Raw genomic sequence first — 21,913 nt, 5'->3', positions numbered from 1 at the left:
TGCTCCTCTCATGGATCTCACCACACAACTACGTCTTGCTCTTATTTACTTCTTTGTGAGTCAAAGAGCAGCAGGGTCTAACTTTAACATGCGGGGAGACATCAGAGTGTTGAGCTGATAATCACAGCGCTGATTTTGATTCTCCGGCTGCAGCTAATGAGATTACGCGCTCCTCTTCTTTTACTGATGCAATTAAAACACGGAGGCAGCTCACAGCATTCACTCACTGCAGCAACTTAATTGCCTCAATGCTCTGTTTGCATAAAGGACAATTAGCCTGCAATAAATTATGAGGCTTCATTTTTTTTTTTTAAAGTGATTTATGTGGTTGATTTGGCACGCGCTCTGTCACTGCACGAGATGGTTTAAAAAGTGCAGTTTGCTCACAGAATGACAGAAAAATAAGAGTTAGATAACTTGTGATTGCAGGAGCTTGAGGAGGGAGGGCGAGGCAGAGGGTCTTGGGTTTTATTTGCCAGCTCTTTGGAGGGATGGGGGTGTTTTTAGTGCGGGGGTAACAGAAGCGCACCCCTCCCCTCCCCTCTCCCCCTCCCCCCCTCCTCCCTCCTGCTCCCCTGGCCGCTCTCAGACCATTGTTGTTGTGGCTGCCGTCCGGAGAGCAGCAGTGTTGGAGGAGGGCTGGTGTGTGACGGACGCAGTGTCTCTCTGCTGTGGAAGAGAAACGGACTGAGGAGGCTGAGCTCCACATTTGAGCGGCAGATCTCACCGGGATAAACTCACACAGGAGAGGAGAGCGTGTGCGTAAAGACGCACGGAGTTACCCAAGAGTTTGACCAAGAGGGGACTCTGAACTACGAGACACGTTTCTGACACCCTCTGTCAGCCCCTGTGTCTCTTATTCTTTCGCATCAGCGGATCTTTTTCAACATTTTAAACCGAGAAAGGACTTTTTAGAATTATTAGTCGCGCAAATCCACTTTCACGCTCCGTGTTTGGTTTTCTTTCTCTCCATGGATTTAGCCCTCTGAGCGGCCGGCTGCAGTGGACTTTGCCCAGGAGGGGGATCGCAGCTCCTTCCCCCGGTCACCAGGAGAGCCCGGCAGCTGTCGTTCATGTTCCACGGGGCTGTTTTTGATGGATTTATAAGCTCGATTTCGCTTTCAGCCGGATACACGACAGCCGCTCTCAGGCACAGCTTTTGGTGAAGGATACAGAGCTCCAAATGAGGATTTCAATATTCACTCTTATCGACCGGGACAAGGAGTGACTTCCCCCGCGGGACCAGTCATCAGACCGGGGGGAAAGGTGGGTGAATACAAACTGAGACAGCTGGAGGTTGGTTTCATTCATTTACAGCGGTGGAGTGTTGCTCAGATCGCGACCAGAAGCCTCACGCTGAATAACCTGAAGCCTCAAATCTTTTTACAAGAGAACCCGAAGTTTATTTTCCAGTTGTTTTAATCGAATTTCGCATAATTTAAGGGCGCATTTCTTGAATTCAGGCACAAGACGGTTTATTTCTCCACCGAGCAGGATCGCTCATTTGCATTGTAAATCCACGATTTGTCATTTTAAACAGGGAAGAATCTGCAGTTTTTCATGAGGCCAAGTTTAACTTGTTTTGCAGCGTGCACAGATCCAAAACAAGTCACTTATTAGACATTGAACCTTCCACACACACTGGGACTATTTGTCAGGAGGAAAGACGCTCGGAGCGGAGTTTGAACTCCTGTCAGACCACAAATCACAGCAATCACACACATTAAATTAATTAAAATGACACTTTAAATTGTAGTTTGATCCAACTTAAGTTTATAAACTTAAGCTTAAGAGCCCGTGCGTGATGTCCGTTCTGATCAGACATTCCTGCGTGGAAATCCTCTGATTTTTGGATCGATTTTACGCACATTTAAGGTCAAATTTTACTTAAAAAGCTTTTATTTTTGAGTTTCTTCTAGTGATCCCAGGATGACTGACTGCTGATTGACTGAACAATGTGACCCTGCAAGTCAGTATAACTGTAGGCCATAACAAAAATAGTAACTTGTTCACATAGGTTCTCCTACAAGGACTGTTTGAGACTAATAGCGCATACGACAGATTTTATTAAGTGAGATTTATGAGACAGAAATATGCAGTACATTAAAAAATAAAAGCCTCCACAGTGTTTTCGTGTTTGGAGACTGAAGAGTAGAATACAGTAGAAGTGTTTTGGCTGCAGCAGCGAGGCAGCGTGCCAGCGGAATTAGCAGCAGCAGGAGAAAAAGTTTTTTCCAGTCCCTAATTGAGAAAGAATACGTTTCATTCAGCAGGCTGGTTCTTTAAACTGTGTGTGTGTGTGTGTGTGTGTGTGTGTGTGTGTGTGTGTGTGTGTGTGTGTGTGTGTGTGTGGGCGCGGCCTGCATGGAGCGCACGCACCAGGGTCTGGCGCCTGTGCGCAGTTTGTCCCGACTCGCAGCAGCAAAATCACTGCATTATTCCTTTAGTGTTTCTGCTGTAGGCGGTTAGAGTTAATAGTTTGTTTGCAGAATGAGTACATGGGACGGTGTTGTACTTACATTTGAATTATCAATATCTTCATCAGTAATAAGGGCAGAATCCAGTTTTCTCATGGAACTGAGGTATTTGGATCATTTAACAGAGACACACGTTTGTAACACAAGTTTGTGTATTAACTTTGTACTTGTTTAGATCAGTAAACTTAAATACAATTAATACATTCATTAGTTAAACAGCTGAAACAAGAATCAAGAATTTTGGGGGATCTTTTTAGTCACCTTTAAGACAAAAGTGTCAAATAGATCCTGATTTTAGCTCCAACTTCATAATCCAGAGGGTTTGTGACCAGATGATAATTTCTGTTTTAAAAGTTGCTGGCTGTGATAAATGGTGTAAGTCCCTCCCCAGTTACTCAAAATTATTTGACATGCCCCCTATCCCACCTTTTGCACCACCCCCTTCCCCCTCATAAGTAACAAACATTCCCTAATAATCTGACTGTCTTTGGGCTTTGGACTGTTGGTGAGACAAAACTAGACATTATTGCCATTTATCCTACTATTTTCTGACAATTTATGGACCAAGCAGTGAGCAGCAAGCCTGATTTATATTCCTGAAACTAAAGGAACAAGGTATCATTTCCAGCCTTGATTCCAAATCTGCAAACACTGATATAAAAGGCTCAGATTTAAGGTATGACACGTGCCCTCTGCAGTCAGCGAGAGGAGACGATGCTCCCTAAAGTCACCTGTTTGATTATTTTGCTGCCTGTTGTCGTGTTTCCACCTGAGGTCTCATCAGCTGCCAGTCAAATCTCTCCACCGCTCCTTCAGATTCTGTAGCTTCCTGGCAGGTTTCAAGTGTTTTCCTAGCGAGGGCCCATTATCCCAGGGCAGACTGAGCCAGGCCATCCATTGACAAACAACAGGCGGTAACAGCCCTGCTCCTTATTCATGACGCAGGAGAGCCTGGACAATGTGAGGCCGACGAGCGGGACAGTTAGCAGGACATCTGGTTAAGAATACAGCTGCTCGCGGTCAAAACAGGCTCTCTCACTGTTTGTCTGAACTGTTTGTGTGTTTTGTTGCCACCTGGTTAAAACACTGAACAGAGAAGTTTGTGTCTCTGCAATCTGATCTCCTCAAATCTCTGACCAACAGATAACCGTCTCCCATTGTGTTTGTTTCCATTTGCAGGGTTCAGATTTAGAGACTTTGTGGGTTTCTGGAGTTTCCAATGCCAGGGGCCGGAGTGTGAGGCGTTTATTTCTACCCTTTTCAACCAGAGGACACACGTAAAGAAGATGGAGAGGATCTGCACATTCTGCGTTCTCCTGCTCTGTTTGATGGACAAAGTCTCAGCCAGGGCCATCAACGAGGGAAGGACCAAAGGTAGGACCTGAGCTGTGTTTGGTTTTCTGCAGGTGATGATGCCTGAAACTGAAATCACGTCATTATCAGGTGGTTAACAGAAAGTTTCCTTCCTTATCTTTGGGGGTTTGTGTTGCATAAGCTGAAACGTTTGTGGAAATGTGATTGTATTTAGTCTTCTTTTGCACTTAACTGCTCAGAAAAAAAGTGTGTTTCTGTGCCTCAGTCCACTTTCCCTTCTTAGAAAGTATCAGTTTCTTGGCAGCTGTGACCACAGAGGAAGTCAAGGTGACAAGAAAAATGACAGAGGCTGCAGTCGAGTCTTGGATGAAGTGAAGGAGGAAAAAAACTCAGTGTTTTTGCTGCCGTAAACTGAGCTACCTGATCCGTCAGAGGCCCTGAGGCTCGGAAGTGTAAATCTGCCTGGCTGTGTGCCAGCTGTAGAGGATGAGGATGAGGAGGAGGAGGAGGAGCAGTGCAGGGCTTTTCATTGATGCTTTACAAACAGAAGCCAGTGCAATAAGTCAGCCGTTGTCAGCTCCATTAAAATGTTAAGGTGTAATCAGAGTACTTGTTCCAAACAATCAGTAAAATTAGTTGTTTCTCGTTCGCTGTGAACTAGGTGATGATTTCTAAGGTGGATTAAAGGACTCAGTGACAATTTCTGTGTGGAGATTGATGAAAGACAAAGTGGATTGTTGCCCCAGAGGCATCGAGCACAGAAGCTGTCTCTTTCCGTCCGTGGCCCCACTTTGTACTTCAGGGCCCAGCGAGGCCAGCCGGGGCTTGCTTGTTCAGACGACAATGTGCAGGAGGGTGGAGAGGTGCACAGAAAAAAAACCTCTCAGGTTTACTTACAAGATGGATGAGCAGAGAGTCAAACTAGGATGGATGAGAGAAAGATCTTAAGGTCGTAAAACATGCAGGTCGCAGCTGTGGAGGCAGAATTGTAACTTTTATCTTGGTGCTTTGGAGTTTCAAACAGTCTCAACAAATCTGTGATTCTGTGATTTCGAGAATGAACTGTCCACTGTCCAACTGAATGAACTGGAAGAATGTTTTTTGGTGGTATGTGTGGAAGCAATCTGATACAGCTCTTCAAGGCAGGAATCTCACACCAATATGCTGCCTCACCATTCTACATAAAAGGTACAATCGCAGAATGGGGGGACAGAGTTGTCTTGCCCTGAAGTTGCCATCGGAGGTAGCTCCAAAATAATGTCTGTATAAAGGGACAGTCGGCAGGATGGGTGTGACATTTTGATGCCATGTTATGCATGCAACCTACTGCAGGAGATTCAAAAAGTAGCTGCTAGCAGTTAGCAGCTAACTCAAAGAAGAACAGCAGCTGAAAATTGGAAAACAATGATGTTCTTACCCTCCAATCAAAGGACAAGATCAGCCGCCACATAAGAGGGACAGTAGATGATCATTATTTTCATGTTAGGCCATTGTTGTTGTTTATAAAGCACTGTCAACGCATACGTTGTATGTAACATTGGAGGCCAACACTGTTGGGTTACATGTCACATGCGTCACACCTCTTTTGATTCTACGACGCCGACATGCTGTCTAAAATCGGAGCTGGAGTGACATGACTACCTCTGCTCCTGGCTCAGAGGCTTGACATCTCTGTCCCCATATTCTGCGAGTGTACCTTTTATACAGAACAGCGAGGCGACAATAACGGTATGAAATTCCTGCCTTGAAGAGGCAGTGTAAAAGAGGCTAAAGATGAACTTCTCTTTTGCGTTGGGTCCAGCTGAGAGGAGGTGCTAAGGGGTCAAATGGACCCACAATGCACTGCTCAGACTCCTGACAGAGTGGATCTGATCCGATACTATGCAGAGTGAGTTTCAGACACAAAGAAAATAGTTTACATTCAGGATGGAAAAGAAGAAACACTGAAAGACAGACATCTTTTTTCAAAGGAATGCATTTCATCTGACAAAGCTTTTATTAATCTCTTTATAGTCTTCTCCGCCTGCGGGGCGTTTCCTGTCATGTTGCTAAATATAATTATACATCTAACGTTACTAACCGCATGCTGCTAAATGCAGGGATCTGACTTGTCCAATGTTCTTTTTCCTTCTACCCCCTGGAAAAAAATTTCAGTCGAGTTTTCCGCCACATCATTGCAGATTATAGAAAAGTCTGAGTGAAGCATTTGTCTGTTCACTGCTGCTGCTTTTATAGAGACAGAGGGGATATACAAACAGGAAATGTACACAGATGATGTCAAAGTTTAAAAAGATGGTCAGCAACTTAAGTCCTTGGCTTGTTTGGTCCTGTGCCTTTAAAGGTCCAGTGTGTAGGGTTCAGAGAGCATACTGACAGAAATGGAATATAATATAATATGTGTGTTTTCTTGAGTGTATAATCACCTGAGGATATGAATCATTGTGTTTTTGCATCAGCCCTCACAATTAGCAGCCCCTCTTTGATGAGCAGAGTAGCAAAAACACTGATTTCTTAACATGAACCTGCTTTTTTCAGTGTTTTACCTGCTTTAAGTCACCTGGTCTGTGTGTGTTGGAGAGGAAGAGACCTCTGCAAATAATTTGGCTCCTAGTAAAAACCTCCTGGTTGCAATCTGCAATCTTCATCACTAGACACCATTAATTGTCCTTAAATCTTACACACTGCTCCTTTATGAGAGATTAAAATACATTTTCCTCCTAAACAGAATCACAAAAATAAAACAACGCTATTAAAAGTTTAACTTCACAACATCAAGAAGACAGTGCGTTTGCCATCTTTTGCATCTTTTGCTTCAGAGTGTTCAAACCATAGAGAAGCAATTCCTAACTCAAAGTCCACTTATTAGAATTCTGTCAGAGCTCACAGTCGCCTCTCATTGCCTCAGTTGTCATGAGAATAGAGAAGAAGGATTTCTATTGCGTTAGTATTTATGAGTATAATGACCAAACAATATTGTTAACCGTACATTATCTGTACATGTCTCTATCAGTGCTTCACAGGAGGAGTTAGAATTGTTAAATAGTTTATTAATTGTTCTATACTTTCTATAGATTCTAATGCAGGGAGGTAAAATAAAGAGCTACCTCAGCTTCTTAAAATCAAAGCTGCAAACAGATTTAATTTCATTTGTTGTCCTGCATAAGGAACAAAACTGAAAGACGTTGAGATCTTCTCGTCTTGTACTATTATCTCTGTAGGCTGCACATGTTCCATATACTGTGGATTCCTGCACAAAACTGTACGGCTTTTTAATTCTAAAACAGCTAAATGTACATATTCATTATGTTATAGTATTCTTTTAAAGTATCTTTCTCATACTTTTTTTGTAATACTTCTACTCTATATTTATGTTCTTGAGTGTTGAAGGACTTTGCCTCTATTCTTACTTCCTCTCAGGGACTGTTCATTATTTATGAAGGGGGAGGAGGTAGCGCAAAAATGGGGAGGCATGTGAAATAATTTTTTAAGCACAGGAGGTTGCTTTATGGTTTTTATTTTGGCTTGGGGGACGGGCATACAAATTTAAATTGTTGTGTTTTATATTTGTTTTACCACTGATTTTTAATAAAAACATGCATTTCAAAATACAGTGCATGTTTTCTGTTTTCATTTATCAAAGCCAGAAATAACTGTAAAAACAGAAATGATTCTTGGATTTTCACATTTCTTATGGTCCTTGTACACATCATGTCCATAAGAAACACTCATAACCAACTGTGAGCTTAAAGTTGGGATATTTCATCAAATAACTTGGTTTTACATCTCAACATTTGGCCAAAAAAAATATAAGCATGAACTAACCATGTAGCTTTGTGGTTCTAAAATAGAGCCGTAGCTCTGTTGCTCTACTCTCGGGTCAGGGCATGAGACTCCTCATTGTCCCGACTGAGCGCTCTCCTCTGCTCCTCTGCCATCCCAGCCGGCAGGCTGATGGCTGGCTCGCACACCGGCCGAGCGGTTTGTTTGTGTTGTGTTGTGTTTTGTTTGCCCCCTCGCCTCTGGGTGACAATTCACACTCTGCCGCGAGTTCAACTCCGGGGCACCGTCCCTGTCTCTGCAAGTTCATTAGCATGGCTCCAAGTGTGTGTGCTCATCTCTGTGATTTACTGCCGACTGTTTTACTGAGTTCAAGTCCTCTCCATTAGATGAAGATGTGTCGGCATGTTGGGATCTCCTAATATTTTGAACTCAGTGGACACAGTTAGTGTTTATTAAAACCATCCATCAAGACATTGCTTTGAGTTAGTTTTCCTTGTGGCTGCTCTGACCAATCAGCATTACTGATTTTACACTTACAAGGTCCTGACTGTGTGTTTGCTCCTGAAAGCTTTACCTCTGCGTGTACGCCGGGCAGCACTTCACACCTGACAAGCGAACAGATTGCCTTTTCACTAAGCGCTCGCAGGAAGCAATCAGACAGAAAATTGCCCTGGAAAATTGCTCGTTCTGAGTGACTGAGCAGAGTGAGCGAGGTCCCCGGCCAGGGCGCACATATGCTCTAACAAGTGAGTGGGCGAGCACATGAATGGGCGAGTGACCTGCTGAATGGATGGCACTGTGGCTGATGGTGACACGATAGTAGCTGCCAGGGCGCTCCATCACAGGTTTCTGGTGGAATTAAATGACAAAGGTAGCTCAGGAACACGGGGGGCTTTATGTTGCTGCACCTTTCAGAGGTAAACTGAAACTGTAAGGACGTGGTTTCACAAATTTTGTCTCATTCACTCGAGGGGCAATCAGACCAAGGAGGTTTATAGCAGTTTATTAAGACTCTTGACTCCTCTATTCTGTGACAGATCCATGACATGAAACCAGGGATCTGGTTACTTTAAAGTGGAAACAGAACATTTTTCAACTTTTCCCCAACAAGCTTTACGAAGTGGCATTACTGATGGTGCTGCTGTTGCAAAGATAACCAGATTGCTTTACATTTTCCCCCTGAGCCTAGCCAGAGTCAGACAGTCTCTGGCTTTCAAACAAAAGCCAGAGACTGTGTTGTATTGAGTATCTGTGAGCTTTAAATTCACTGGTTCTAAGTGGAAGAAAGAAGATAATGTTCTCTTGTGTCTCCTCCTCTCGGCACCTGCATTGTTTCAGCAACTGTTTGTGCCAAAGAATAGCGTGAAAGTCAAGAGCGCTCACTTCACGCAAAATCTGGGGACAAAAACGTCCCCAGAAGTTCACTGCATGGCACACTGTCGGCAGACCAAACTGTACAATGCAAAGTGGGGCTTATAGGGAACCGATCTGAACACAGATGGTGTCATTATTCTTTAGTCATTACATTGTGCAATCAACATTTACTTCATAATGAAAAGTTACAGCACAAAACTTTACTATTTTATACAGGGTTGTTATTTTAGTAGATACGAATCATTTAGAGGAAAAAGTTCCTCGTGACTCTCTTGAACTCTTGAATCATGACTGATTTTCTTCTTTTGTTACCCAGATCTTCGGGTCTCCAGGCCTCTGATCATGCCAGGTTACCCAGAAAACACCACGGGGGTGGTGGGTGGTCAGGTGAAGCTGGTGTGTAGAGTCCACCGGCCTGTGTCCACCAAGGTGCAGTGGCTGAAGACGGAGGTCATCCAGGGAGGACCGCCTCGCCTCAGGGCTCTGACGGTGAGAACAGATCAGCTGACAGATACAAACAGTGTCATGCTCTACTCAGACTACAAGTTTCATTCTCTCTTCATGGTGTTGAAAAGATGGTGAAGTGATCTTTCCTCTGTGACCTCCAGGCCCTGCAGAGCAACGTGTCCAAGGTGAACACTTTGCATCTGTCCAACATCACGCTGGAGGATGCAGGAGAGTACATCTGCATGGCCGAGAGCACCCACGCAGGACAGACAGTGCAGGCCATGCAGACGGCGTGGCTGGAGGTCCTGCCTGGTAAGACACTTAATCATCACACTTTACTTGTTTTGGTTTAAACTTCATCCATCTATCAGACCAAGTATCACAGAATTTCATAACCTCAACTATGCCCCTCCTCAGGTACGATCATTTCTCGGACTGTGGACCTGACTGCTGCAGACATTCCTTCAGGTAACTTCACATCCTCATGCCGGACAAGAAGTTGTGTGCAAATGTGTGAAATTTACTTTTGCTATAGTTGTCATCCCTGTCATTGGTCGATCCAGGATTTTAAGCCACTCCTGTAAAAAAAAATACGTTTGTAAAACCGAGAGAAGATGATACAAACTGTTGAGGGCCGTCTGTGTGGGCTGGAATAAACTTCTCTCCTCCTGTCGCTCACTTAGATCTCCAGTGAACCTTCACCGCCCCTCAGATTTACTCTCTGTCCACTGTCACGCTGCAACATGTTCATTAGCCTCAGCCTCTCTTCCTCCGCCCTCCTTTTCTTCTTCTTTTTTTTTTTTTGAGGAGGGAGTTTGCAGTGTTAGCTCGGTCGCTCTCTGTCCCACAGTAATCCACAGGGGAACAAAAAGATGAAGGGAGGAGGAGGGTGTGTGTGCAGGAGGGCTGGGTCGGTCAGGCCTTCTGGTCTCCATGGTAATTTCATTGTGTGTGTTTGTGGTGAGAGGAGATAATGGGGGTGAAGTGTTGAAGGTCATAGTTGAGGAGACGGCGACTTGCTTTAGAGGAGAGATGAAGAAATAACCTGCTGACTGGCCTGAGTGATGACGTGTGTGTGAAGTAGGAGTAAAGAAATTGAAAATGAAAGCTGACGCCTCGTGTGCCGATGTTCTCTTTGGTTTCATCAGATGTTCTGGAGGATCTGAGTGAGGACACCACAGAACATCTCCTGTTAGAGCCGGGAAACGTCCTGAAACTGCGCTGCGACACCAACACCAGGCCTGGCATGGCGGTCAACTGGTACAAGGAGGGAGCCCGGGTTCTGCCCACGCCCCGCATCCAGATCCGTGGTGCCACCATGGAGATCACAGACATGACATATGAGGACTCTGGTGTTTATGTTTGCGTTCTCCGGGGAACCAAAGAGCCTGTCAGGAACTTCACTATCACGGTGGCAGGTAACCAACACTGTTCACTTACTGTGGTTGTATTGCTGTAAGTTTTGTGGTTTTCAAAGCAAATCATGTTGACTTAATTCAGCTAATATTTTTATTTAAAGTTGCCGTTAACAAGCCAACAGTATGTACTTCATCTAAAGTGCAACGAGTCCATTATTTGGTTTGCTGGTGGACAGAAAGTTAATAGCCACCAATTTGAATAACTGGTTGATCATTAAAACATTTTAGAAGCAAAAATTCCTAAAATTCACTTGTTCCAGCTCCTAAAATGCAAATATTTGTTGCTTTTCTTAGACTTACATGATAACCCAGCTGGCACCATAGTTCAATATGACATCAGAAAGATGGAATGAAATTTTAAAAGTCAGCTGTGCAGCTTGTCCTGTTTATACAGACATCATTTTAACACTGTTACTACCTCCGACTCTGTTCCCCCATTCTGCAAACTGTGGACCGTTGGTCTGACAGAGTGGTTTGAATCATTCAACTTGGGTGATGTTGAATTTCAGTGTTCTCTCTGACCTTTACAGACCAAAGATAGTCACAAAGTGTTTTTTCATCTCCCTTCATTTTTTTGTTTCCAGACTCGTTGGGGTCGGGAGACGATGATGAGGACAACGGCTTGGAGGACTCATCGGCTGAGATTGAAAATGACCAGGTTTACTTCTCTAGAGGTGTGTTGTTGTTGCTGTTGTAGTTCCCTGAGGAATTCGTGCAACTCCAATTCCAGGCTTCATCAGAGCACTCTGACTAATGGCTGATCTGTGTCTATGCAGGTCCCTACTGGACCCACACCCAGCGGATGGAGAAGAAGCTGTATGCTGTTCCTGCAGGCAACACGGTGAAGTTTCGTTGCCCGGCCATGGGCAGCCCCATGCCGAGCATCCGCTGGCTAAAAAATGGACGTGAATTTAGAGGAGAACACCGTATCGGGGGCATCAAGGTGAGAACGGTTTCTTATCTCCTACCTGGCAGAGCTCTCAGTGATGTTGCAATTCAGTCATTCGTGCTTCATCCTGTTATCCGGATCATAAAGTGAGTGTTCAATCACGCTGATGTTATGTTTTTTTGTATGTTTTTTTGGTTAGCTGAGACACCAGCACTGGAGCCTGGTGATGGAGAGCGTCGTGCCTTCCGACAGAGGAAACTACACCTGCGTGGTGGAGAACAAATACGGCTCCATCACTCACAGCTACGTCCTGGATGTCCTCGGTAAGAAACAGATAATCCAGCACTGTCTGGCCACATTTTAGAGAGTGTGCAAGTTACAAAATTTTACATGTCATGGATATCAGTTGAATTATTGAACTGAGCAAAACAGACACAAGAGATTCTTCTGTAAACCTGAGTTTAAATGATGTTCGTGCTGGCTGACAGTATTACCAGCAGCAACAGTTATTAGTCAGCACTAGTAGAAAAAGCATCATGCCTCCAAATAAAAGCCCCCAGTGTGAGGGAGGGGATAACCGGGCTGACAGGGGCGCCTGGGCAGGATGTGGACGGTCAGGCGTCCACACCAGTTTTCTACCTGACCTGTGACAGGAGATTGAGGAGGGCTGCGGTTTGTTTGTTCATTTGTTCGCTGTCCGTCCACCACGGGGTCAGTTTCCGTCCCCGTCGACGGGGGGAGAAGACTAACGAGACAACTAACGAGATCAGAGAGCGAGAGTAACCGCAGATCAAAGGGAGCCCAGCGACCAGCTGACAAAGAGCCACGCTAATGGAACCGATTTTCATCCACAAAATGACATTTCCTGCTCTTGTATGCCAGCATGCAAACACATTATACGTGACAGTGACAACTGCCGGGCATTTTTAGACGTTTGTTTACAAAGCAGTCATGTTTGCCGGCTGTTAAACGGCCAAATATCTGGATGACTTGAGCCGCAGCGCCCTCTGATTCCCCCATGTTTGTCCTGCCTGCATGGACTCCTGGTGAGAGGGCAGATCAGTTAAATCTCTTTCACGTCCCTAAATCACCTTTGAACTGTTGCCCTAAGAAAGAGAGGAATCCCTTAAGCTCTGAGTCTGGATGTGATCTTTCATCCTCACCAACTTTGCTCACCTCTCCTCTGATTTCTTCCCCATACAGAGCGTTCTCCACACAGGCCCATCCTGCAGGCCGGTCTACCTGCAAACACCACAGCAGTGGTGGGCAGCGATGTTCAGTTCCACTGTAAGGTCTACAGCGACGCCCAGCCTCACATTCAGTGGCTTAAACACATAGAAAGGAATGGCAGCCGCTACGGTTCTGATGGGACGCCCTACGTCCGGGTCCTCAAGGTTGGTCAAACTTAAGAGAAAGTATGTTCCATGGCTGATGAATATCCAAAAGACTGGAGCTTGTAATACAGCTTCAAACTAATTTCTTTCTTCTTGTTTCCTAACCATAGTCTACAACAGTTAAAACCTCAAGTGGAAAATTTATTGTTGATACTAACTGTTAGCATCACTTTTTCTGCTTCTGTGTTGTGCAGACTGGAAGTCTGAACATGTCAGAGGTGGAGGTGCTCTACCTGTCCAAAGTTACCATGGAGGATGCAGGAGAGTACACTTGTCTGGCTGGAAATTCAATTGGATTCGCTCACCAGTCGGCCTGGCTCACCGTTCTCTCAGGTAAAGACTGATGGCTACATGATACGGTGCTGGAAAAAATTTACCAAATTGCTTGAATAATGTAACTCAAAAAAATACTAACAGACTATCTTAAATTTAAAACTACACTACGCTCAAAAAACTTGATATTCGTGGCTCTAAATTGGCAGCGAAAGATTAAGAGAGTGATATCTTGGAACTTAAAAAAAAAAAATCCCCCTCTTCTGACAGAGGAGGAAGCAGCAGATGCTATGGACACCATGGAGACCAAGTACACTGACATCATCATCTATGCCTGTGGTTTCCTGGCTCTGATCATGGCCATCGTCATCGTAGTGTTGTGCCGAATGCAGGTTCATCCCAGAAGGGAGCCGTTTGACGCCCTCCCTGTTCAGAAGCTCTCCAAGTTTCCTCTTCGCAGACAGGTTCGTAAAGTTCGGCTGGGGTAAAGTTCGACCAAAGAGTCATCCAAAGGCAAAAGTGTTGTTAGCTGTTCAGAGTGGCAACACACAAAGCTTTTCTCTACGTTCCTGATAGCTGAATTTTCTGTATCTCTTACTTCAGTATTCGGTGGAGTCCAACTCATCAGGGAAGTCCAGTGCGTCGCTGATGAGGGTGGCTCGCCTCTCGTCCAGCTGCTCCCCAGTGCTGGCTGGAGTCATGGAGTTTGAATTGCCCTATGATCCTGACTGGGAGTTCCCCAGGGAGAAGTAAGTTATCAGCAAAGTTAAAATCACTTCTGTCACCGTTTGCAAAGTACACTCTATTCTTACATTTGAAATTATCAGGAGAGAGGTGTATTTACAGAATTTGCTTTGCAAAGAGAATATTTCTTCTCTAAGTTTAGTTTGGCTTCTGGGACGGATTTAAACATCGTAGCTCTCAGATCATGTGGGGACCAAAAAAGAAAAAAGCCCGCAGCCCATTTTTGGCTCTACCCAACCTATATTTTAAGAAACCAGAGCCCCAAATTATGGATTTGTACAGTTTTCATATGGCCATACTTATTGTCACTAACTTTCGCTCTTCCGCTCTCTAGTTTAACACTGGGCAAACCTCTAGGAGAAGGCTGCTTTGGTCAGGTGGTCAGAGCTGAGGCGTACGGCATCAACAAGGACTCTCCGGATCCGTCCTCCACTGTGGCGGTTAAGATGCTCAAAGGTGGGGGAGAAATGATACAGGCACAAGAATACCACGAGACATCACCTTAAGTCGTCTCTAAATAAGGTTTATTTTTTCTTCAAAGACGATGCCACAGACAAAGATCTGGCAGACCTCATCTCGGAGATGGAGCTGATGAAGGTGATGGACAAACACAAGAACATCATCAACCTGCTCGGAGTCTGCACACAGGATGGTGAGTGTCTGACGAAACCTGTATTGTTTGTTTTATCTCCTACCCCGCTTCAACTGGGGGTTCAGGTGAAACGGTTGCTCTTACCGTCCTGTTGTTATTGTAAATCTCAACAAACAACTAACAGAATGAGTGTTTCAACGATGGTGGTCTTGGGCCTCCAGGCTACAACAACAATAGAAACAACCCCCATCCCTCATCTTGTTTGTGCTCCCCCTCAGGCCCTCTGTATGTGCTGGTGGAGTACGCCTCCAAAGGAAGTCTAAGGGAGTATCTGCGGGCCCGGAGACCCCCAGGCATGGACTACACCTTTGATGTGACCAAGGTACCTGAGGAGCAGCTCACCTTCAAAGACCTGCTGTCCTGCGCCTACCAGGTGGCCAGAGGGATGGAGTACCTGGCTTCTAAAAGGGTACATTCACTTTACAGGGCAGAAATAATTTAACTAACTAGTAATAACTAGTAGAAGAAGGATCATCTGAGAAACTAGCTGAAGCTCTGGTGGCTCTAAATCTTTTCTGCAAGCGTGGCATGGATGGATTACTGAATGGGCCTACCAGGCACAAGCCTAGGGGCTCAAGTGTTAGGACAGCATTTTGTAAACAGTAACCTTGGAATAACATGTCAATAACAACCATTTACCATCTCTATTATATGCCAGCTGATGTCATCCTCTGCTCGGAGGGTAAGGAAGGCCCGGAAGTCATTATTTTCCAAATTTGCGGTCATTTTTGACCACCGTTCTTCTTCTTTGAGTTAGCTGCTAACTGCTATTAATGGGTCACACAAGTAACACATGTCACAAAACATCACACCAGTCCTGCCCATGGTCCGGTCCTGCTGGCTGACCTCTTCTTACAAACACAGTTTCAGCGCTGTTACTACCTCCTATGGTGGATTAAAGACAAGACACCTCTGGCCCCCATCTGTGATTGCATCTTATGCACAGCACAGCGAGGCGACATAATGCCACAATATCTGTGCCTTGAACAGACAGTTTAAACGGGGCTTGTGTGTCTTGCTCCTGTGTGGGAGAGGTGGTGGGGCCCTTTGCATATCTGTGCCCAGGGGCCCATTGTCTCAAAATCTGCTTATGAATGCAAGAGGCAGGTATACCTCGAGTCAAACACTGTTTCAGTTTCATTTTGGTGGTATAATTATATGGTTGTTTTTTTGTAAACTTTATGCTTGGAGAGTTTCACTAATAGCTGGGAAGTTTGTCAGGAGACTAAGATTTAGTGCAGAAATAATTCAGTTCAATAACCAGCTGACTGACAGGAAGTTAACTAACAACTATTCTGATAATCGATTAATCATATCAGCAGTTAGTTAAGTTAAAAAAAGCCAAATTTCTGTGTTTCCAGCATCTTGGATTTGATCATTTTTCAGCTTTATGTCATTATAAAGTACATTTTATACTTTTAGTCTGGAGAAACAACATATTTGAAGACATGATCTTGGGTTCTGGGAACTTAAAATTTTTGACATTTAATAGATTAAATGATTTATCAAATGAGATACTGTAGCTTTTACTGTGAACTACAAACCTGTATTTTTTGCTAATTTTAGCAGAAGTATCCACATGCTTGCATAGCCCCAACAGACATGTTCAGTACTCCAATATAACTTGAGATTTCTGAAACATAAAAATTATACTTTTAGTGTGAGCCCAGCTGTGGGTTTATGGTTTTTGGGTGCTCTTAAGGAACCTAAGAGGAGTGTTTATGAATCAGAGCTTGTTACAGTGAAACAAATCCACATGCCTGGGTGGGAAATAGAGCCATATAATCAAAGCAGGACAGTGAAATGTTTTGTAATATCAGACGTTAAAAAGGGGATCTTGATTCAGATTGAGTTTTGTGTGATTCAGTCTTATTTTGGATTTGGGCACTTGGCCTTCAGATGGATGGCAGCACCAGCCTTCTCCTCTCTCTCTTTCCTCTCTTGCCATCCCCTGTCTGTCCCTTTCTTCCCATCCCCACCCCCCATGTTTCTACTCCTTTCATTTTCCCAGCATGCTCTCTGTCTGTGCACTTCTTATCAACACGTCTCTTTGTCTGCCAGCCGGTGTCTCAGACAGGCATTCCTGAGCAGAGAGCTGCCGCAGCTTCAGTCCTGTTTACTCTCCTCCATCCATCTGTCCGTCCCTCCGTCGCAGGGCTTTGTCCTTTTTAGTGCTGCCATAAATCTGTTAGCAAACAGGCACCAGAGCCATCGTCTGGGTGTAGGCATCAGGTTTCTGGCTCTACGGCCTCCTAAGAATGCAGGAGCCTGAAACTAACCCTCCATTATGGGGAGACCCACAAACCAAGACTGGTTCATTTCGCACGTCCCCACAAATCCCACGTCTATTTCGAATGAAAACCAAAATAAACTTAATGACATCCATTCAATGTGGGCAAACAGCGCCTTTCTTTTTTTCCTCCCAAAGGGGTTGTTTTTTCTTCAGACTCCGGGGTTTCTATATAAAGACATTTTCATTTTGTTGCGTTCACTAAAATGAGGAGCTGTGTGTTGACTTTATACTCCTGAGTCTTTTCATTTTTGGAGTTCTGCTGTGAATCATTTCTACCTCCATGTTTTTACATGACGCTCCAAAACCACAGCTTGGAACAGATGAGGACGTGCCGCATCACAAGTCGACATTCAAAAGAGCATTTCATGAACGTAAAAGCTTTGATGATGAAGTTTGACCTTCTGGTTCAGGCAGGACTGTCAATTTATACTTTTACCAAAAGGAGAGCAGAGGTCAGAACAACACAGAGAAAAAGAGGCGACATAACGAAAAAGAAAAGTGACACATTTAGCCCACATTTCAAATGAGACATGATGTGGAGACCCAGCAGTTGGCTCTCAGCTGACTTCAGGGTTTGTGTCAGTCTCTAATTGTCTCTCCTCTCTCTCTCTCTGCAGTGCATCCATAGAGACCTGGCAGCCAGGAACGTTCTGGTGACTGAGGACAACGTGATGAAGATTGCCGACTTCGGCCTGGCCAGAGGAGTCCACCAGATCGACTACTACAAGAAAACCACCAACGTGAGTAGTGGCGTGTTTTCAAGAATCTTTTTCTTGTTTGTTTTTCGCTCCTGTAGCTTTCCAGTGGAGAACTTCTGTTTTCCAGTAGTGACAGAAAGTAAAAGTGCAGCTAAATTATCACTAACATGTTCTGCTTGTAAATATTTGACCTCTGACCCTCTGAAATTACATGAACATTTCCCCTGAAAGATCAAACAAGTCAAGTATCATAATGTCAAGACATTCGGATTGTTAAAATGTGAAAGTGGATGCTGGGCTTTATTTAAAAAAAAACTGCTTGTAAACATGTCTGCCCCCCAGTCAGGTTCCTCCCAGCCTCCATGGTTCCTTTCACAGCTTTAATACTCCTCAAGACAGATGATGTCTGATGTTTCCCTTTGATTGGCAGCAGGCTTAATGGGACTTAATTAGAAAAAAAGGGGAGACAAGGAGGGAGGAGGGGGAGGATTGTGAGCGAGCATGCATGGAGCGAAAAAATTTTATACAGTGAGACAGACAGAAAAATGTGTTCATGATGGAAAGTGTTGAGTCGCTGTGGTAAATGTGTTCCATGTCCGCTCTGCAGGGACGACTGCCGGTGAAGTGGATGGCACCAGAGGCTTTGTTCGACAGAGTCTACACACACCAGAGTGATGTGTAAGTTTAGCTTCTCATACTCAGAATCACTGCAGGAAAGTTCTGTGAAGTTATTACTTTTCCTGATCAAATGGTGCTCATCAACTCTGAGCACCCTTGTATCCTGCACTAAACAAAATTAACCACGTGTCCTGATCATAAACACTCTGTGTTTCCTCTCGTCTGTGCTCAGGTGGTCGTTTGGCGTACTGATGTGGGAGATCTTCACATTGGGCGGCTCACCATACCCTGGTATCCCCGTGGAGGAGCTCTTCAAGCTGCTGAAGGAGGGACACCGCATGGACAAACCCTCCAACTGCACACATGAACTGTAAGCAGCAACTCCTCTTCAGCCAAACAGTCTCTTTTTAGGATGTTTTTGGGTAACAGCAGTGAAAGAGTGGTGTTCACTTCAACACAAATGGTGCAGCATATGATATAGAAAGCATACATCATTTTTCATGAACTCCACCTCTACTCTAGCATCCAGGGGGAGAGGGGACTAATGGAGTCATTTCTTTGACCCAAAAAGATTTTGTGGACAGGATGTATATTTTAAGGGCACTAAAAACAAGAAAGAACAGAAAAAAACTCCTGAAGCTCTGCAGTTATCGGTGGAGCTCCCCACAACTGTTTAGTCCACAAACACTTACTGTTAAACTTTTATCTCACAGCAGAGTTTCTAAATCACAGAGATCATTTTCACACTTGTGTTTTTGTTTTTGTCCTCTGTAGCTATATGATGATGCGCGAGTGCTGGCATGCTGTTCCCACCCAGAGGCCGACCTTCAAACAACTGGTGGAGGAGTTGGACAGAGTGCTGCTGTCCATCTCTGACGAGGTGAGTCTCAAACACACGTTCACACACCTTCTCCCTCCTATGAAACTGTATACACTCATGTATGTGCGCGCGCACACACACACACACACACACACACACACACACACACACATTTTCTTCCTCCTTTTCACAATCTGCTGTCCAGATGTCATCAGTACAGAGAGTGAATGCACACAGAGCAGAATCCAGGCCTTATTAACTCCAAACAACAGAAATAAAATCAAACTGGGTTTGGCTGCAGAGGGGTCGACAAGTTGTGTGACTGATTTGTTGTTGCACTAAAAAAATTTAGTTTTATGTTTAAAATCAAAACAGTAAGATGGTCTTAAAGTGGAACGGCAGCAGTTAAGCATTGAGAAGCTGTTAACTCCCAATTTTACAAACATTTAAATGTGGATAAGTTCCAACATTTCTCTAATGTCTGACCTCTGTCCTTCTCTTCAGTACTTGGACCTGTCGACGCCCTTCGAGCAGTACTCCCCGTCGTGTGAGGACACGTCCAGCTCTTGCTCCTCCGACAACGACTCTGTGTTCACCCATGATGCCCTGTCCACCGACCCCTGCCTCCTGGGCTACCAGGACGTGCGCTCTCGGATAGACATGAAGACGGCGCTCCGATAGACTCGCAACTGAAGGCACCCACGCATACACACAGACACAAACACAACACTAACACATCCACTGGCGGCCATATTGGAGGTCCACTGCTGCAAAGTTAACTTATCTTCATGAAGTTTTTCACTGGACCTCCATTATGACTCCAGACAAAGCCCTCAGATATAGATGGGCATTCATACACACACAGAAATACATGTACGCACGTGGAGCACTGAGGCCGGTGGGCTTCATCACCTGGTGAAGGTTTTAAGAGAAACATTTCATCGTAGAAGAAGAAAAGAGGACAAACACAATGTGGTACTTCGGAGGATCAGCTCTGGCTCTGTGCCCAAGAACAATTGCAAACATTGGAAAACTGCGGCACTAAACCTAACAGAAGACGACCCTGGTACTCCTCGAAATGCTTTCTGTGGTCATCAGAGGCGACGGACAATGATCTCACGCAACCCAAAACCAGGGCGTGAAACCTCGCTGATAAAGACATTTTTAACAAAAAAAAAAAAAAGATTTATTTTGCTATGATAAAAAAGAAGAAACTGATTGTTAAATATAAATCTCTCTATATAAGATTATTTTACTTTTGTGTTGCTTATTTAAAAAAGAAAACGGTCTTAAATCTCAGGATCTCTTGTGCTAAGACATTGCTGTAGTGGCAGCAAAGTGCCTGAATTTACGATTTCCTGTGAATATATTAGAATATTAAAATATTGTATGTACATAGCAACAGCAGAAAGACGATTGCCTTTTATAAATTATTCTGAATGACACGAAAAATGAAGGTTATTGGAGGGGAAGGGAGAGAGGAATTGAACCAAGTGTTTCAAAGTGCCAAACCTGTCACAGCTGTCTTCATGTTCAGGTTTCACTCCAAAATATTCAGTCCTAATCATCTCCAAATTAAAACCCAGCAGCAGAGTCATCACTAACAAACAGTAGATGCTCTTACTTTTGTCAACATTTTGTAAACGCCTGTATTTTGACCAAATTTGAAAAACAAAAGTCTGATTTCCCATCAACAGCTCAAACTTCTAATGTGTGTGGTCAAAAAGTATTGGACCTTTAAAGATGAATTCATCTTTGGAAATTTTGGAATGAAACCTCCATTTGTCATTTTGTTGTAAACTGCTTTGACCTCCAGACCAGGGAAAACAATTTGTGGTTAAATACCAGAAGGAGTTCCAGTTCTTGTTGCTCTTGTTAGATGAAAACCACCAGCTTGAATGCATTTCTTAAAGGGATAGTTTTTTAAATGGGGTTGTTTGGGGTACTTATCCTGGAGCTGGAGTCCAACATGGAAGCTCAGCCATCTACTGCTGTGGAGGGGTCAGCAACAAAATGTATTTTAGCCTCCTGAAAAAAGTTCCACCAAAAAAAATATATATATGTATCAGTTAAGTGTACGCTATGTTGAGAGTATCTTCTATACCTTAAACCAGACAGTGATTTCCATTGCCGACTGACTGATCTCCTGTATGTAATATACTGTCTGTGGATAAGTACCTCATTCAACCCCATTTCAAAAAAATCTGAACTATCCCTTTAAAACCAGTTTTGAGAAAAGTCTCAAAGGTCACAAGACTCATTTACATGTTCAAACAGCTAGTACACTTTTGAGACTTGGTCTTCCTCTAACAACAGCTTTGCTCTTTCAGTCTACATGACCGCTTTGTCAGAGACAGTGTGTCCAGGCTGAGGACTCGACCTGAAAGGAGGACTGACGATTCGGCATTGGGGACTCTGTTGGGGAGCTGGCCCAAGCCCACTGTCACTGCTGACAAGGAGAGGGGGGCACTGAATGTGAAAGCCAGTGTGATTGATTTCAAATAGAGGAGAATGGGGAGGGAGCCTCCTTTGTCTGGTTGTAACCCTTCACCCAGCCCAATCTGTTGGCGAGGGGTCCTCAGGTCCGCAGCCTGGCCGGACAATGAAGGCTTTGCAGGCTTAATGGGTGTGACTACGGACCAGAGGGAGTTTTTGGCGGGGGTGGTGGTGGTGGTGTGGGGATAGCTTGGGCTTGTGTGCAAATGAAGAGGCTCTTATTATG

General features: G+C 44.4%; 1 protein-coding gene across 1 annotated transcript; it reads left to right on the top strand.

The window, feature by feature from the left end:
- The first annotated feature begins 615 nt into the window (after nt 1-615).
- fgfr4 (fibroblast growth factor receptor 4) lies at nt 616-20,378 on the top strand. The gene is made up of 21 exons (XM_049591855.1): nt 616-1,266; nt 3,657-3,851; nt 9,262-9,434; nt 9,554-9,704; nt 9,810-9,860; nt 10,541-10,810; nt 11,395-11,484; nt 11,587-11,753; nt 11,899-12,022; nt 12,903-13,093; nt 13,288-13,426; nt 13,637-13,830; nt 13,970-14,115; nt 14,445-14,566; nt 14,652-14,762; nt 14,981-15,171; nt 17,673-17,795; nt 18,361-18,431; nt 18,604-18,741; nt 19,146-19,251; nt 19,696-20,378. Exons 2-21 carry the CDS (start codon nt 3,764-3,766, stop codon nt 19,870-19,872), a joined length of 2,823 nt encoding a protein of 940 aa, XP_049447812.1. The 5' UTR covers nt 616-1,266; nt 3,657-3,763; the 3' UTR covers nt 19,873-20,378.
- The last annotated feature ends 1,535 nt before the right edge of the window (nt 20,379-21,913 follow it).

The sequence above is a fragment of the Epinephelus fuscoguttatus genome, linkage group LG12, assembly GCF_011397635.1.
Source record: "Epinephelus fuscoguttatus linkage group LG12, E.fuscoguttatus.final_Chr_v1".
Classification (NCBI taxonomy): Eukaryota; Metazoa; Chordata; class Actinopteri; order Perciformes; family Serranidae; genus Epinephelus; species Epinephelus fuscoguttatus.
The sequence above is the reverse complement of the archived record's forward strand: the minus strand, read 5'-3'. Positions and strand labels throughout refer to the sequence as shown.

What these genes read in the sequence shown, in the direction of transcription:
- fgfr4 (XM_049591855.1), top strand. Translation starts at nt 3,764, where the DNA reads ATGGAGAGGATCTGCACATTCTGCGTTCTCCTGCTCTGTTTGATGGAC. An exon ending in CCTACGTCCGGGTCCTCAAG is followed by an intron (nt 13,094 to 13,287) that starts GTTGGTCAAACT and finishes TGTGTTGTGCAG; the next exon opens with ACTGGAAGTCTGAACATGTC. An exon ending in TGGGAGTTCCCCAGGGAGAA is followed by an intron (nt 14,116 to 14,444) that starts GTAAGTTATCAG and finishes TCCGCTCTCTAG; the next exon opens with TTTAACACTGGGCAAACCTC.